Source organism: Gadus chalcogrammus, chromosome 9 (assembly GCF_026213295.1).
Source record: "Gadus chalcogrammus isolate NIFS_2021 chromosome 9, NIFS_Gcha_1.0, whole genome shotgun sequence".
Taxonomy (NCBI): Eukaryota; Metazoa; Chordata; class Actinopteri; order Gadiformes; family Gadidae; genus Gadus; species Gadus chalcogrammus.
The window spans coordinates 25,787,527-25,805,463 of NC_079420.1; the positions used below are offsets into that span (position 1 = coordinate 25,787,527).

Here is a 17,937-nt window from a genome sequence, read left to right on the forward strand (position 1 = left end):
AGAAAAGAAGAGATGCCTGGAGAGGATCCCCTCTTCAGGCAGCTCCCGGCAGGCGACACAGGAGACAGGGGCCGCCATAGCAGCCGCGGCGTGGTCGGCGCAGAGGCACCGAAAGCACGCCAAGTGCCCGTCACCCGGTGCCAGGGAGGCGGGACAGGAGGCGCATAGGGGTCCTGAAAAGGACCTAGCTCCAGGAGCGCTCTCAGGTGGCCCTGAAGAGGGCCGTTTGTCCAAGGCCTCGCCCGAGCCGCTGCCACCGGCTTGGGAGATCCGTTCTGTCAAAGTCATCTTAATGTATTCTCGATTTTCCGCTGATAAGCACAAATGCTGAAAGAAAAGGGAGGATGAGCGACGGTATACACCGCCTTATATAGACACGATACCGTGGGAAATGTGGGCAGTGCCCACGCTGATTGGTGCATAGTTTGACATTTTCAGGGGACAAGCCCATAAGGCGAAGCCTAGACGGCGTAGCCTACATGAAATAGAACTTGAAACTGATCCTACTAATGGCGCGTTCACATCTCTGGGAATTATGGGGGAAAACATTTTCACGCAGTCTGAAAGTTCTCGTGAATGACACCTCATGACGCTGGTTTGATTCTACTTCCGTTCGGCCACTGGGGCCAGATTTTGATAACAGAGTATCCCAGTTTGTGACCTATGGTTTACAAACATGGACTTTGCGGAATATGAAAGTTTTACTCAATATAAAATAATCACCATCATATCACATACTTCACTGCACTGCAACTCGGAAGGCTGCCGTCCGACGATTTAGGAACACACCATCAATTCTGTTTAGTTCTGACCGTTTTTTATCGAAAAAAAAAAACCTGCTTTGAAGAACATTTAGATTCCGAACACAGTGCCCATGAACAGTCGCTGTCGGGAACACGGGTAAGCATGAGCGACATCACCGAGGAGGCATCTCGTTCTTACCAGGAGGACAATGACCCAGGCTCCGCAGTATAAAGGCGCGTACACTGTCCTGGTGATAACGAGATGGCTCGCCAGTGATGACGCTCACGCTTATGCGTGGTCCCGACAGCGGCCGTTCATGTGCACTGCATTGGGAATCTAAGAGTTCTTCACAGCAGGGGTTTTTAATCCAATAAAAAACAGTCAGAACTAAACAGAACTTAGTAGGTTCAGTTTCATGTTTGCATGCCTTTATTTCCTTGATGCCTATCACCTCCTATCCTCTTGCTTTTAATTATGAGAAGCACATACAGTATTGCCACTGTATGGAAGGCAACACTTCCCCTTATCCTAGAGCTGGTTGACCAGTACACAACGTTTAAAACTGAGCAGAGTCATGCCAACAGATGTTACAACGTCAATCAATAGTAAAGTATGTGATATGATGGTTGATTCTTTTATATTGAGCAAAACGTTCATGTTCTGCCATGTTCACTAGTAAACCATACATCACCAACTGGGCAACTCTCTTATCAAAATTTGGCCCGAGTTGCCGAACGGAAGTAGAATCATAACAGCGTCATGGGGTGTCGTTCACGCGAACTTTCCGACGTCGCGAAAATGTTTTCCCCATAATTTCCAGCTTTGAACGCAGTCAACTGTACCGGATCTTTCGTCACAGGGTGCGGGACACCGGGACTTCCTGTTGACCAGTTAGACAACTTCGAAATTGTTGACCCTTTGTAGTTTATTTTTAATATTTTTCAAAAGACACAAATCACACTGTGATCTAATGGTTTAGATAGGTTTGGAAATCCCATTTAACGTAAGAATTACACTGAGTGACTGTAATATTAATGTTCGAGAGAGTAAATGTTTTCATTGTCACCTATTTAAATCCCATTTTGCAACTCTTCAGCACCCTGTAGCTGTGGGTGGGGCCGACATCAGGAATGGACCGACGGATTGTTTCCTGGATGACGTCCTCAGCCCGTTGGTTATATTTAGAGCCTATATAAAGAGAGGCGCCCCCTGCGCTCGAACACACTCTGCAGGCAGAGAGCTGCATGCAGAGGGCTGGGCCCTGCTCTGACACCACCTTTCCGGCATGTTACACTGGTTCACAAGCAATAGTTTCCCCATTTGTTTTATAATGTTTTCAGACATATGATGATATATTTGTTATTATTTACGACTTAGTATATTTTAGGAACGAATGGTCGAATCACAAGCCATGCGTTACTACATCTAGGATCACCCTGACCGTAGACCCTAAAAAAACGACTTGAAGTTTAATTTTATTTTCATATCACCATTAGCATTGCATTTATATTGTATTTATATTGTATTTATGTGGGCCTCTGAAGGCTCCAACGAAACAGGGCTGTGTGGAAGTGTTGCCAGATTGGGCCAGATTTCCCGCCCAATCTGCCAACACTGGCTGCAGCGCGCCTCAGCCAGTGTTGCCAGATCGGGCAGGAAATCTGGTCCAATCTGGCAACACTGCTGTGTGGACGCTGGCTGCGGTGCATTGTGGGTAGCAGAGCTCCACCCGTCTCCTCCGCCCGGACTCCACCTCGACGTCAGGCCGATCGCCCGGCCCAATGGAAAGTTACACCGATTAATATCCAAACCTTCCTATATTCCTGTTTTCCTACCACCCGGCCGTGCGGAGGTGAATGAGGGGATCGGGGCGGACAGGACCCTCGGAGCGGGACTGAAGACGGAGGATCATCCGCCTGATCGTCGGTCGACACTGCGGACGCGGAACTGCTCAGCTAAAGGTAAAGCGACGCTAATGGCCCGGGTGGGGAACAAACGGGAGACCAGTACGGGAATCACACAGTGAGAATAAGATCCGCCGTTAGATATTTAAACTAGTGGGGTTACGTTTGAACCCTGAACGTTTGCGGATCGGTATCGAGTGAAAGAACTGTTCTGAACGCAAACTACGCCCAACACTACCCCGCCGTGTGGCCCTGACGCCTCCAGCAGCCCGGAGCCCCACCGCTGTTCCCCGTCTACACCCGGTGCAGGGGTGGGGGGGGGGAGGGTCTGGACCGCTGCTGGTCTCCGTCTACAACAGGTATGGGGGGGGGGGGGGGGGGTCTGGACCGTCTTCACCCGGTGCAGGGGGGGGGGGTGGGGGGCTGGACCGCTGCACCGGTGCACCGCTGCTGGTATCCGTCTACACCCAGTACAGGCGGGACCCTGGACCGCAGCGGACACCTCATGTCAACATTCTTGTGCTATATTGTTATTGAGATGAAATGGCCGTAGATTTGGGTAATCTCGGTCACTTCTGCCACTGGGCTGCTATGAGCTGCTAGGCTAACCAGTGGTGCTGCTCCGCGACCGACACAAGGGCCACACGGCTCTCGGTGGGCGGCTAACCAGTGGTGCTGCTCCCCGACCGACACAAGGGCCACACGGCTCCTGGAGGCCGAGCGTTAAACCACCAAATAGAAGCACACTCGGTTCTTCCTTTAAATAATGGATGTTATTTGCTTGTCAACAGTAGTAGGGTCATAAGTGGGAAAGTTGTATGGCCGATTGAAATCCAGTGTGATCTGCCTGCATTGTGTTCCGCAGTAGGCTGTTGGACCACACTGTTCACTACTGGATACACTTGATGCTCCATAAAAAACATCAAATCTTGCTACTTTCTGCTACACACAATGCGTGTTTCTATATAGGGACTCTTCAAAGTGGTTTAAAATGTTGAAACCCACAGTCAAGTGTCAATCTAGCTCAGCATGACGGCTATTTGGAGACCGTTTATTGACATCTCTAATGGGAACTGTTTTTGCTTTATCTTTGTTATGTCCAAACAGATACGAGCCTGTTATAGACAACGGCACACGTTGAAACGGCTATTCCTTGTTTCCCAGGACTAGACTACTTCCTTTAGTGTAGACCAGAAGGAGTTGGTTCATCCTTCTTCGTTTTTTCGTCAATTTATTTTATTTATTTTGTTGCAGTTCTCAAATATTGTCTGGTTTTAAGTCAATCACTTGTCTCTGTCTCCAGGATAACATGCTAAGGGAACTCCTCCTTGACCCTAGGGCTATCCACACAAGTATGCAATGTACTGGAAGGTTGGCCTGACACTAATGATTGTTTTCAAAGCTGACGCCCATTTTCTCGTCTTTTTTTTTTTTTGCCTTAATGATTTGTTATGGATTTATGCCTGGCTAAAGTTTTCATTGTTTAGACAGAATATGCCATTCATATAATTTCAGGAGAAACCGTAATGCTAGCTTTGAGGCACAGTATTCAATAGTTTGGTCCGGACCAGAAAATGTGTATTTATTACTTTCCCTTATAATCGGGCACTGGTGGTTTATGATCTTTCAGCACACCCTCATTAAAGCTCATCCTAGTTTTCTTGAGGATACATTTTCAAACAAATAACGTTTTCTGAGCCTTTGGTAATTAATCCACACATTCTTCACAATAAATGGCAGAACCAAGTACAGGAAGGAGATATTTATTTATTTATTCATCTTCAAGGAGTGGGAGTTTCCAAAGATGGCCTGCCTCCACATTCATTCCAGTATGACTTCAATATTCAAATCAATTTATATTAAAACCACATTTAGTGCACATCGTTTTGTTTTTATATTTATCTATAATTATCACGATATATATTTATTAATAAAGAGTGCTCAATTTAAAGCTTTAAGAGTAATGCCCCTAGCCCTATTATGATAGCGCCACCTCACTCTTAGGGAGTGCTCACCTTTCGGACAGAGGAGGAGGTGGGGGGTTTTCCCGTTGTGCTGAGGACTCGCAGACATATTTTGCACCTGATGCTAGTCTGAGCTCGGTCAGACGTCTGGGAGCTTTTTCCACGTAACCAAAGTGGTAGGACCTTTCTTAGGTAAACTTTCTTCATCTTTGGCCCAAGTTTCTTGCTTTGTTTCACCCTTGCTCATTCTATCCTGAGCAGTAGAGGAGAGCGGGTCATTCTGAGTTGTTGTGAGTGGGAGGGGCTGGAACATGCATCAACTAGCCCGTCAGGGGCACCCTTCTCGCTGATAAAATCACATGAACGGCGCTCTGTGATTTTGTTACAGGGATTCCCTCAGTGTGTGGGGCGCTGTCTGCATACATCCTCACACACTGACACAGCCTCTTGATTTCTATGGAACGCGCATTCCCCGACTCAGTTGGGGATTGATGTATTTTTTAAATGTATATCAAATATCAGCAATGTATTTAAAACCCATCACTTGTAGTGCTGGACGATAAATCAATTATTTATATTTGATTTATCTTCCAGCATTACGAGTTACACAAATATATCCTCTAGTTCGGTCATGCATAACAACACACTATTAACTAGCATAACATGATGCGCAATAATGAACAATTAGGGTTATCATTAACAAGATAACCCTAATTACCACAGTCTTCAAACATCTCCTGGTGGAGATTTGTTTTTATTGCATTGCTGTATTTGTAGAACTACTGTTTTGTCTATAAATATTGTCTAGACCCAGTAGGCCATCATACCTCCACCTTCTACTAACGGCTTCTTACCATCCATCCCTAATGTTTAGGTTTTTAACCTGAAGCATACTGACTCCTGCTCATTGTGTAACATTGGACCATCCTTTACTGCGCACAGCTCCGCCTGCTAGTCTTTTTCTAGCTGGCAAACCCTTTGGAAAACCTCCTCTTTGAAGTTAAATAGTACCAAAAAACCTCTCTATATATCTGTCTCTATTGCTATCTATATGTTTAATAAAACGGTATTCCTGCTATTCCCCAGGTGAATCATGACCGAGTATAAGCTGGTGGTAGTGGGGGCTGGAGGCGTAGGCAAGAGCGCATTGACCATCCAGCTCATCCAGAACCATTTTGTGGACGAGTATGACCCAACTATCGAGGTAAAGTCCATTTCACAACGTCGACGTACATTACCTTCATATTAACCTCTTGGTCCCAGTACACTTGCAGAGTAGGTAGAGTAACAACCCTGTATCTCTACCCCCCAACAGGAAGGAAAATAGGGAGAATGTTGAAGGAACTTGTACCAGTGACCACAGTGAATTGCTAGGAGTGAAATAGAGGCAGAGTGTCAGGCATATTATGTAAATTGACTTTCAATTAAATCACATTTATGTTAAAGCTAAAAACAAAGTGTGTAGATGTCATGATGGACTGTCTCTTGAGGGCAAGTAGGATTATTTGAGTCCCTAAAAATGTATTGTTTTCTAATTAGAGTCGCTTAAGAGGTAATTTACTGTCAGTTTAAGTCCTTTGGCCTATTTTCTCCAGGGACAATGCAACAGTATTTGGGTGTTTGGAAATTTGTGATCTGAATACAATGTATCTTGTGTATGCGTTATTGGAAGATCAACCAGTGTATAACTATTTAAGATGATCTGGAGTCAACATAATGAAATACATTTTATTACATTTCTAGCACCCTGATAATTTGAATTAATCCAAATTAAAAATGGACAGGAATCTTGATCATATGTCTCAGAGGCAGTGGTTGACCCTGCCCGTCCTCCTCTTGTCTCCAGGACTCGTACAGAAAGCAGGTGGTGATAGACGGGGAGACGTGTCTACTGGACATCCTGGACACAGCGGGCCAGGAGGAGTACAGCGCCATGCGGGATCAGTACATGAGGACCGGCGAGGGCTTCCTCTGTGTCTTCGCCATCAACAACACCAAGTCCTTTGAGGACATCCACCACTATAGGTGAGTCCTTACCCCGTCCTCATGAGTTACTAAAGGGATCCACACTATAGGTGAGTCCTTACCCCGTCCTCATGAGTTACTAAAGGGATCCATACTATAGGTGAGTCCTTACCCCGTCCTCATGAGTTACTAAAGGGATCCACAAAAGTGTTTATTGATTTATTTTATTTTTGTTCCGTGATTTATTTAGTCTGAACTAAATATGAGGAGAATATATTTCACAAGAAGCAGTTACGATGCATATAATAAATGAATATGAGACTCGATAAACTGAGCAGAAGGGAACATTATCCATTATTAAAGAAGCATTTAAATAACACAATCAAATGCTAACGGATGTAATAATATGACTATGGAATTATTAAATACTGTCTCAATGCATGAGCCTCTCCTGTGCGTCCACCTTAATAACCCTGGATGATAAAAGCTGCCCTCCTGTCTCCAGAGAGCAGATCAAGAGGGTGAAGGACTCCGAGGACGTGCCCATGGTCTTGGTGGGCAACAAGTGTGACCTCCCATCCCGGACGGTGGACACCAAGCAGGCCCAGGACCTGGCCCGCAGCTACGTCATCCCCTTCATCGAGACCTCTGCCAAGACCAGACAGGTGGGGGTCCTGGGAGCATGGCCTGGACACAACGTGCTCCCTGTGTATCTATAGAGACGTAGATCATATTACCTGGACCCTTCATGGTTTCAAATGCCTCCGCCGCCCTCCTTGGTACTAACTGACCTGCCGTCTTCTCATGATGACATTTGGTCTGTGAAGCATGCAAACACTGGTCTGGTCACGGCTGGTGTCGTCGCCTCAGCTCTTCATAATGATGGTGCTACACATTGATCTAGAGTGGTATTCTTCTTGCGGTGCCTGTATTTTGTGTTTCAGTGGCTCTCTGGGCCCTTCTGATGTTCTGCCTCTCGGACCACGCGCTGTTCTGTACTTCCTCTTTGGATTGATTATAAATGGGCGATGAGGGTTTCGTTGCATGCTACCCTATCATGCTCATGGAAATTAATTAATCATGGCCTAAAATGGATTACGATTCTTGATTAATCAACAATAATCATTAAGATTGGGTCATGGAACCTGCACGACGGGACATGTATTATTGGTCATTGTTATCGTGGTATTAATTATTCTGGTGTGTGTGTGTGTGTGGCGTTGTGTATCTGGTGCCGGAATTCACGACATTTATTCATGACCTTTCCTGGACCTTTATCAATGAGGGCAATCAGACTCTGTTGGGCGCCAGCTCCAGTGATTCCTGTCCGTGCCGATCTGTCTCTCTCCTTGTGGCGGGCTTGTTGTTGACTTTCCAGAAGGCGTTTCTGTCCCGGCATACGTTTGCGTGTCCACCCCCCTCCCCAACGACATGGTTATCAGACCACACTGAAGCCACCAACTCCCATTTAACATGTCCTACTCCTACAACGGTTGAGTACAAGCCAAAGGTCCTCCTGGTCCTAATGTAACACCCATGTTAATCTATCAGACCAACCCGGGCCTTATCATACTGAATGTGTGTGGCTTGTGTACACACAAACCTTTTGCTTTGTAAACCATTGGTGCTTGTGTGCCCCCTGTGTACCATAACATTGAGGGAGGTTGTGTCTCGCAATGCAGAGAGTGGAGGATGCCTTTTACACTCTGGTGCGGGAGATCAGGCTGCACCGACTCAGTAAGCTCTGCAAGGAAGAAAAGACGCCGCGCTGTGTCAAGCTTAAAAAGTGTGTTGTGATGTAAAAAAAACAAAACAGGGGTAAGTTCAGCCCTCCTCTGCCAGGTGTGTGTGTTTGATTTCTAGAGGTCAGTCAATGAGAGGCTGGGGCATTATGCTTACTTGCTAGTTGGGGCGGGGCTGTCTAGATGCTTACTAACCAGGAAAAAGGGATGGTTGGTCTCCTCCTTTCCTCTTCTGGTAGTCTTCTTGTGTTTCGTGGTTGATCATTCTCCCCCCCCCCAATCAACATGCTGGACAATCTGGGAGAGGTTAATGTCGTGATGTTGTGCGTTCCTTGGCCTGTGCGGTCATCTTGAGTGGGGCGCTGAGGGGTCCCTGCCGGGTCAGGTAATGAGCGGCTCCTGGATGGTGGGATCACACTGGGCAGAAAGCTGTGTGCTTGGCTTTTTCTTCTAATGCTCCAGACATCTGTCGCTCAAATCAAAGTGTTCCTGGTTCTCTGGGTCTTTTGCACCTGTGTTCTGCGCCCCCCCACCCCCCTTGTCTTCAGAGTCCTTTCCCTTGCAATGGGTTCTTTCCGTGTCTTTTCCCTGTGTCAATAAAATAATCATAAACCATCGAGCTATGGGACAGAACACTAATGGCGTGATTTCCATCTTCAGATATGCAACATTAATTGTCACCAAACCTATAGCGCAACTTCTGATGGGGAGGCATGCGATTTAAATCAGGATGACATCACAATCTGGAGACATCTTTTTCGTGGTCACCATGGTAACTGAATATGTTGTAGGATATAGGGGTAGTGAGGGTCTGTACACAGTCCTCTTGGTGCATCCGAGTGCCAACCTACATTCATACACCTGTAAATATCAAGATCTTGGAATATGTATTGATTATTCACCTCAATAGAAGAAAATATTTCCCTGCACTGCAGTACTTGAATATAGGTTGTTTTTGGATAACATCATGGTGTGCAGTTGTATTGTAACAGGTTTTTTTGGGTACCAACAGACTGATTTAAGATAATACCTACTTAAAATTATGCTGGATTATGCTGCATATTCCTGTTGTTAATGTTAATGCCTGATGCAATTTAGTTATTTTATCTTTGTTTATTGGTTGATTCTTTACATATCTGCTGTGGAAGGACCTTCACTCTCTGCCTTACTCATTAAAGATAGGGTAGGCAATATATTTTATTGCCTGCCCTTTTTTATTATTTTCATATTTTTGGAAATTCTCTTAACATCCCGTACATAAATTGTACGTGCTGACACAAATAATCCAAAATTCCAGTATCTGTGGCTCACAGACCTGAAATAAGCCTGTCAAATAGCATTTGCATTGCGCCCGATCGAGATGCCTACCCGTCGGTGTACCTTCCTACACTGCTAGCTGTGTGCACCCTGCCCAAACCCTCATCCTCAACAAGGCTAGCCAACCTAATGCTAGAGCTAGCCAACTAGTCCCTGGTTCAGGGGAGTATGGAGGCCTGGGTTTTATTTATATGGCATAGTTTAAAGATCTAGCTGCCTCTCGATGGTTTCTCCCAGAGATCGACCCTAGCTTTAATCGTACCATCTAAACACATAGTTTACGGGTCGATGTTGAAGTGTAATTCTCAATCCTAGATTGAAATATGGCACGGATTTGATTTTCTATTGTTAAATGGCTTCCTCTCTACTTCTGTTTCAAATTGCATTATATTTGAGGTTCTGTTTCCAGAATATAACCCAAACAGCACCTCAGCCAGGTGGTGGTGACCTGCTCTTGGGAGCCCCTGGCGTGCTGCACCTGTAACAATGCGTCTGTGTTTGTGTTTCCCAGGGCGTGGACGATGCCTTTTACACATTAGTGCGAGAAATCCGGAAACACAAGGAGAAGATGAGTAAGGACGGCAAGAAGAAGAAAAAGAAGTCAAAGACAAAGTGTACTCTAATGTAAAGGAACACGCCAACCTCCCCCGCACGCTTCAAGACAGACTGGAGAGAAAACAAGTTGAACATTTTAAGTAATACATTTGTACATTACACTAAATTATTACTCTATTTCTTAGTGCCCACCGTACTGAATTCTAAAATGAGCTAGATTCAGCTGCAGTTATTTTATTTTATTTGTTTTGCTACTAGGTAACCAGTAAGCTTGATCTGACCTTCCGTCTAGAACCAGGTGCCCCGTGCACTGGTCAGGAGGTCTTACCTGCTAGGAGGAAACTCTACTGAGGTGGGAGGAACTGATCTGAGTTTATGTCACTACTCCTTTTGGATCAATGTGTTAAGTAGCAACTTGTTTTACTCTTCATCAGGCCATGACCTACAGACGTTTGGTGATTCCTTCAGATCCTACGGGATGCCAAAGAATAAATTTAAATTCCCATTGAATTAGAAAAAAAAGAACACATGGAAAATGGACCAGCACTTACCTGGATAAATCCAGATGTACTAGCCACTGTGTAATATCCCATTCCTCTTTGAACTTCTAGATATGACTTGATAATGTCATTAAAGTTATGTTGTGGATCAAAGTATGCATGAGAACTCCTACTCTTCCCAGAATGTTTTAACACCCTAATTATCTCCTAATTACTTTGAAATTCATCTGCCTTTTGTATTGTGTGGGTAGTGATCTATTGCCTACAGAAGATGTTGTCCTTGCATGCATCGTGTCCTTAATGCCCTTAGAAATACTCGTTGCTAATACTGTATAATAGAGGCGACAGAGCCAGGAATGTGGAACTGTGACCATAGTGGAAATATGTCACTTTCAAGTGATCATTACTTTTGCATTTCTGAGAACCAAAACCACCAGAATAGTTGGGTTTTAATAAATGTATGATCTAATGAAACCGCTGTAAGTAGACCTACCAGACACATGCTTTTATATTCTCTTGCTTCTTAGCTCATTTCTGTGAGATTTGTTAAATTTCCACATTAGCCTTTTAAAATACTTCCTTCCACTCATTTCCCCCCAAATTCTTGTAGATAATTAGCTTAGTCTGGTGTCATGGAGGACGTTCAATATGTTGGTGAAATTGAGCTTCCTCCTGTTGTTTGGCCTTATCAGGTTTTTGATTTACTTGCTCATCTTCTCAAATTGTTTGCTGGGCTGCCTTTCAAACAAGTTATTGTCCAGTGAAATAATTAACCATAATCACTCGCGTAACATGTGAAATGAAGTGATGTAACTGAAGCTATTTTTGGTAAATGGGCACAAATTGCCATTCATTTAGTTTTGAGACATTCAAATTTGGAGGGGAAAAAATTAACGTTCTCCTTGAAATCTTCTCTTTTCTCTGCAAATCGTAAACCTTCTGCTGGGAATTCTACATCTTTCAAAACTTTAGCATTAGTTGATGTGGGCGTTGGAAAATCAGAGGAACATTCACTGTCGGGCTTAATACGGTTTGTGTGGAGGAGAGACATGGAATATGATTAATGGATTTTAACCCACTGTATTACATATTGCTCATGAAGTAGATAACTGTTAATGCGATTGAATTCTAGAATCCACTTGTTCACAATACTGTTTCCTGAAAAATAGTTTTACTGAAAATGTTAATGTCCCTCTTATTGCGTGCCAACCGCTGATTTTTTGGAAATGTATCATTTATACCTTGATCGTATTTTAACAACCTTTGTATAGTTGTGATACTGAAAGGTGCATATTTTGTAAATTGTGCTTAATTTCTTTGGTGTGTCTAAATGAATGTTGCTTTAATGGAGCCCGGCTCCTGTCGGTGTATGTGATTAGGGAGTGCGACTGGGTCCTCTGGGAGTGGGTGAATGGATCACGACTCCACGCCCGTTGTGGGTGATGTCGTGCTGATCGATCTCAAATGAGTCTATTTTTTTGCCATGAATCTCTCCACTCCTATTTAATGTGTAATAAAGAACACAAATAAAGAGGAGCTTATGTTGGTTGTTGTTCATGTTTAGTAGTTCTTTAAGAAGCATTAACGATTCATGTTGGATAATATTCATTCACTTCAACAGCAGAAGCCTGTACGCAAACATTACTTCTATCAGGGAATACTTGGATACATTTTCACAACCATTCAATATCATCGCAATATCTGAAACCTGGATCAATAAGGACAGAGAACTGGACTTTGACATGGATGGTTATGAACTTAGTTATATAAATAGACAAAATAAAGGAGGAGGATGAGTAGACAATGACATATGTGGACAAGACATTAAACTTCAAGGTGCTGGACAGTATTACAATAGTAGTGGATAATGTTTTGGAATGCATATCAATAGAAATCTGCAAAGAAAAAAGTAAAAATCTGATCATTAGTTGTTTTTATAGGGCACCTGGCTCTAATATTGAGGTTTTTAAAGACTGGATGGAAGACATTTTCGTTTCACTCAAGAGAATAATATCGAACCATCATAAAATGATGGTTCGATATTAATAAATTAACGTTAAACTTGAGCAAAACAAAATGTATGTTATTTGGAATCTGCAGAACAAATGAACAAATAAAGATACCGATTGATGGCGTAGACATTGAATGAGTTAGTCAAATAAAATTCCTCGGTGTAACATTTGATGAGAAACTAAACTGGAAATCTCACATAAAACATACACTCCAAGATGTCAAGAAGCATTGCAGTAATTATTTAAAGCTAAACAAGTTCTGGATCATAAATCACTACACATCCTCTATTGTTCACTGGTTTCACCTTATTTTAGTTACTGTGTAGAGGTTTGCGGCAATAATTACAAAAGTACATTACATTCACTGCTTATTCTGCAGAAAAGAGCTATACGGACCACTTTCAATGCTGGTAGGGATCACACAAACTTATTATTCATACAGTCAAAAATACTCAAATTAACTTGAATTTCAAATAGCACAATTAATGTTTAAAGCAAAAAATAACAAACCGGCAAATATTCAAAAAATGTTTGCTCAAAGAGAAGGGAGTTATTTTTTGCGGGGATAATGAGCGCGGGGAGACCAGTTTCCTTCGTCCCTTTGTTGGGAACTCGTTTATTTTGTAAAGCAAACATAAGACATGCTCCAAACTAAATAGTAACGGTCGATCCATGGGCTTCCTGGTTCCGTCGAGGTTGAGCACAGTCTCCGGATCTCTCTCTCTCTCTCACAGTAACACCTCTCTCCTACTGCAACACAAAGCAGGCACATAAATACACATTCCCTGATTGGACCTGCTCGCAACAAGGGTCCAACCCCCCCAGCCGATCTGGTGTGTTCCCAACCGTCCCCTACCTCCCCCTGCAGGCCAGACATTGCACGTCCCCCCCCACATACCCCCACCGCCCGACACAGGCCGGGGCATATCCGGCCGCCAACCTTCTCCCCCCCCCTCCCGGAACGGGAGAGGAAGTATGCCACGGCCATCTGTGCCCCGGGCCTGTGCACGACCCGAAAGTTGAAGGGCTGCAACGCGTGATACCACTGGGTGATCCTCGCGTTGACGTCCTTCATGCGGTGGAGCCACTGGAGGGGGGCGTGGTCGGAGTAAAGGGTGAACGCGCGCCCCAGCAGGTAGTAGCGAAGGGCGCCGACCGCCCATCGGATGGCGAGACACTCCTTTTCGACTGTGCTGTACCGACCCTCCCGATCCGATAGTTTTCTGCTCAGGTACAGCACCGGGCGGTCGACCCCTTCCACCTGCTGGGTCAGGACCGCGCCCAACCCCCTATCCGATGCGTCCCGTCTGCAGGGAAAAAGGGAGATCAAAGTCAGGAGCACACAGGACCGACTTTCCACAGAGGGCTGTTTTAATAGCCTCAAACGAAACCTGACATGGCTCCGACCACTGGACTGTATCTGGGGCCCTCATACGGGTGAGGTCGGTCAAGGGGCTGGCCAGGTCGGAGAAGTGTGGTACAAACTGCCGGTAGTACCCTGCTAGCCCCAAGAACCGCCTCACCTCTTTCTTGGTCCTGGGCCGAGGGGAGGCGGCGACTGCTGCGGTCTTCGCGACCCGTTGCCGGACCATCCCCCCCCCCAGGTGGTACCCCAGATACTGGATCTCCCTCCGCCCGATCACGCACTTCTTCGGGTTGGCTGTGATCCCGCCCGTCTCAGCGACTGAAGAACGGCCGCCACCTGCCGCATATGCTGCTCCCACGTTCCACTATAGATGACGATGTCATCAATGTAGGCAGCAGCATATGCGGCGTGGGGCCGTAACACCCGGTCCACCAGCCGCTGAAACGTGGCCGGTGCCCCGAACAACCCGAACGGAAGCACCTTAAACTGGTACAAACCGAGCGGAGTGGAGAACGCCGTTTTTCCCCGGGCTGCTGGAGACAGCGGAATCTGCCAGTAGCCCTTCGTGCAGTCCAGGATCGTGTAATAGGTGGCCATGCAAAGCCGGTCCACAGGTTCGTCGAACCGAGGCATTGGGTAGGCGTCAAACTTCGACACCGCATTCACTCTACTGTAGTCTACACAGAACCGGACAGACCCGTCCGGCTTCCCCACAAGCAGGACGGGTCTGCACCATTCACTGTGAGACTCCTCGACCACGCCCAACTCCAACATGGTTGCCAATTCACGCCGCACCACATCTTGTTTGTCGACGGGTAGCCTGTAGGGGCGTGTCCGCACCGTTAACCCGGGCTGCGTCTCGATGTTGTGAGTAATTAGCGGGGTGCGACCGGGCAGGGGCGAAAAGACGTCGGCGAACCGGAGTTGCAGACCGGCAACGTCCCGCGCCTGACTCCCCGAGAGACCCTCGCCCTGACCAACAGGGGGGGGTGGGGCCTGGGCTAGGGACGTCCGGCCCGAGCTCTTCCCTCTCCGGTAACGTTGACGCAAACGCGACAGGGACCGCATCGTTCCAGCTCTTTAGGAGGTTGATGTGATAGACCTGCTTGTTTTCGCCCCGGTCCGACCGCGCTACCTCGTAATCCACGTCCCCAACCCGCCGTGTGACCACAAAGGGCCCTTGCCACTTCGCGAGTAATTTGTTGCTAGAGGTGGGCAATAGTACGAGGACCTTTTCCCCCGGGGTGAGATCGCGTAATCTAGTCGTACAGGCGTCTCTGACTCTCCTGGGCTCGGTGTGACAGTACTCACGTGACAATACCCCTAGTGAGTGAAGCTTTGCACGCAAGTCCATGACGTACTGGATTTCGTTCTTGCTGTCACTGGACCCCTCCTCCCAGTTATCTTTAATGAGGTCCAGGACGCCCCTGGGCTTACGCCCATAAAGCAACTCAAATGGGGAAAACCCTGTGGAAGCCTGGGGCACTTCCCACACTGCAAACAACAGAGGGTCTAGCCATTGATGCCAATTCCGAGCATCCTCGTGTACGAATTTACGGATCATGGACTTTAAAGTCCGGTTAAACCTCTCACACAAGCCGTCCGTAGCTGGGTGATAGACGCTTGTGCGGATGGCTTTGACCCTCAATAACCCGTAAAGTTCCCTAATCGTGCGTGACATGAAATTGGTGCCCTGGTCAGTGAGAATCTCCTTCGGGATTCCCACCCGCGATATGACCTGAAACCACGCCTGCGCAACACTCGGAGATGTTGCGCAACGGAATTGCTTCCGGGTACCGGATTGCGTAGTCGATCAGGACTAACACAAATCGATACCCGTGTGCGGAACGTTCTAATGGCCCGATAATGTCCATGCCGACGCGATCGAAAGGGGCTTCCACCAGGGGAAGGGGCCGTAAGGGAGCCCTGGGGGCGGCCGGGGGATTCACCAGTTGGCACTCGGGGCAGGATGCGCACCACCTGCGCACCTCTGCCCGAATCCCCGGCCAATAGAACCGGGCCATTATCCGGTTAAGTGTTTTGTCGTACCCTAAGTGGCCCGCCATTGGGTTATAATGCGCCGCCTGGAAAACCATTTCCCGGCGGCTCCTGGGTACCAGCAACTGGGTGACAACCTCCTCACTCTGGGTGTCACGACTCACCCGATAAAGCCTATCCCTAACCACTATAAAGTGTGGGTAAGTCAGCGTTGCGTCTGGCCGGACCTTACTCCCATCAATTACTATCACCTGGTCGTAGGCTGAGCTCAGTGTGGCGTCACGAGACTGCTCGAGGGGGAAATCCTCCACCGGTGGGAACCTCGGCGCTGGGACCTCGGGTTGGGGATCCCCCGCCTCCCCCGATCCCTGAGCAGCGTCGGCCTCCCCCGCCTCGGCGCAGAACACAGCAAACGACTTACATGTCCCTACCGGTCGTGCTCGCACCCCCATAGTCCCCCTAACCCTGCGTTCACACCAAAAGATGCATTTGCTGCCCGAACGCGTTGACGCCTGAGTTTTGCGGCGCGTCAAATCAAGTTTTGCGGCGCGTCAAAGGTTTGCGGCGCGTCAAAGGTTGAAATATTTCAACTCGAGCAGCATTTGACGCGCCGCAAAATACGTGAACGCGCCCTTCGCCCGTGCCCGGCAGTGGGCACGCCGCGCCGCAAATCAGATTTTGACGCGCCGCAAATCAAGTTTTGCTGCCCATTTTCTCGGCAGCAAATGCTGCGGCAGCAAAGCAGCAACGCGTCTCTACATTCACTTTGAATGGGATCACGACGCGCGTCAACTTTTTACATCTTTTGGTGTGAACGCAGGGTAACAGCCTGTGGAAACCCAGCCCAATCCAACCCAAGGATCAGGGGATGCGTGAGGCTCGAACAAACCGCCGCCTTAACACTATGCTTTCTCCCCCCACAACGAATTTCGATAGGGACCAAAGGATACTCGTGCACATCCCCGTGTATACACCTCACCACAAGGCTCGACGCCTCCACCAATGCCTCGGACCGCACCAGACGCTGGTGGATCATGGTCTGCATGCAGCCTGAGTCCAACAGCGCCTGGTGCGTACCCCGCTGAATCCTCACCGGGATTCGGTACGCCTCACCGGGACCGTGGGGAGGAGACGGGGCACCGATGACGCGGACGACCTGACCCACCTCCATCATAGGGCATTCCCGCCGGAGGTGGCCAGGCCGCCTGCACCGTCAGCACCCCTCCCCTGCCGTCTGAGCTCCTGTCTGTGGAGTGGGGGGGGAAGCAACTCATGTGCCCGCTCTGGACCGGGCTCCCCCCCTCTCGGCCTTGGTGCCGGTGTTGCTCTGTCCCGCCGCAGGGCCGCCGCACCGGCCCGTGGGCCTGCTACCGGCGGTCGCTGGCTCGCCGTTGGTGGAGGCAGGTAGCTCTCTGCTAGGACGACCGCAGCGGAGACACTCTCGGGCCGGTGATATCGGACCCAGGCGGATGTCCTCGCCGGCAGCCCCTCCACAAATCTCTCCATGGCGACCTGCTCCACCACCTCCTCCGCTGTATTCCGGTCTGGAACCAGCCATCTCCTGGCCTGGTCCCTTAGCTGTTGGGCGAAGGCGAAGGGCCGGTCCCCCTCGCCGAAGGCCAGCGCCCGGAACCGCCGCCGATGTTCCTCCGGGTAGAGGCCCAGCCGATGGCTCGGGTGATGGCGTCATAGTCCCGCTGAGCCCCGACCAGCAGACTGTGGGTGGCTAGCTGCGCCTCGCCCGTCAGGCGCGGTAGGAGACGGTGCGCCCACTCCTGGCGAGGCCACCCCGAGACCTCGGCCACCCCCTGGAAGGTCCCCAGAAAGGCCTCTGCGTCGTCCGTCTCCCCCATTTTCGGGATGTGAATGT

General features: G+C 47.9%; 1 protein-coding gene across 3 annotated transcripts; it reads left to right on the top strand.

Annotated features, from left to right (window-relative positions):
- Positions 1–2,450: 2,450 nt before the first annotated feature.
- LOC130388771 (GTPase KRas) lies at positions 2,451–12,669 on the top strand. 3 transcript variants are annotated; one of them, XM_056598284.1, is made up of 7 exons: positions 2,451–2,705; positions 5,699–5,816; positions 6,459–6,637; positions 7,083–7,242; positions 8,260–8,375; position 9,128; positions 10,148–12,669. In XM_056598284.1, the coding sequence occupies exons 2-7, from the start codon at positions 5,706–5,708 to the stop codon at positions 10,262–10,264; spliced, it is 684 nt and encodes a 227-aa protein (XP_056454259.1). In that variant the 5' UTR covers positions 2,451–2,705; positions 5,699–5,705; the 3' UTR covers positions 10,265–12,669. The 3 variants fall into 3 exon arrangements, with proteins under 3 accessions (XP_056454259.1, XP_056454257.1, XP_056454258.1); XM_056598282.1 differs by lacking the exon at position 9,128 and having other exon boundaries at positions 8,260–8,395; positions 10,148–10,238; XM_056598283.1 differs by lacking the exons at positions 8,260–8,375; position 9,128 and having other exon boundaries at positions 2,452–2,705; positions 10,148–12,666.
- Positions 12,670–17,937: the final 5,268 nt, after the last annotated feature.

Excerpts from the sequence above, each read along its gene's own strand:
- LOC130388771 (XM_056598284.1), top strand. The coding sequence starts at position 5,706 with ATGACCGAGTATAAGCTGGTGGTAGTGGGGGCTGGAGGCGTAGGCAAG. Across the intron at positions 6,638-7,082 it reads GAGGACATCCACCACTATAG|AGAGCAGATCAAGAGGGTGA; the intron begins GTGAGTCCTTAC and ends TCCTGTCTCCAG. Across the intron at positions 7,243-8,259 it reads CCTCTGCCAAGACCAGACAG|AGAGTGGAGGATGCCTTTTA; the intron begins GTGGGGGTCCTG and ends CTCGCAATGCAG.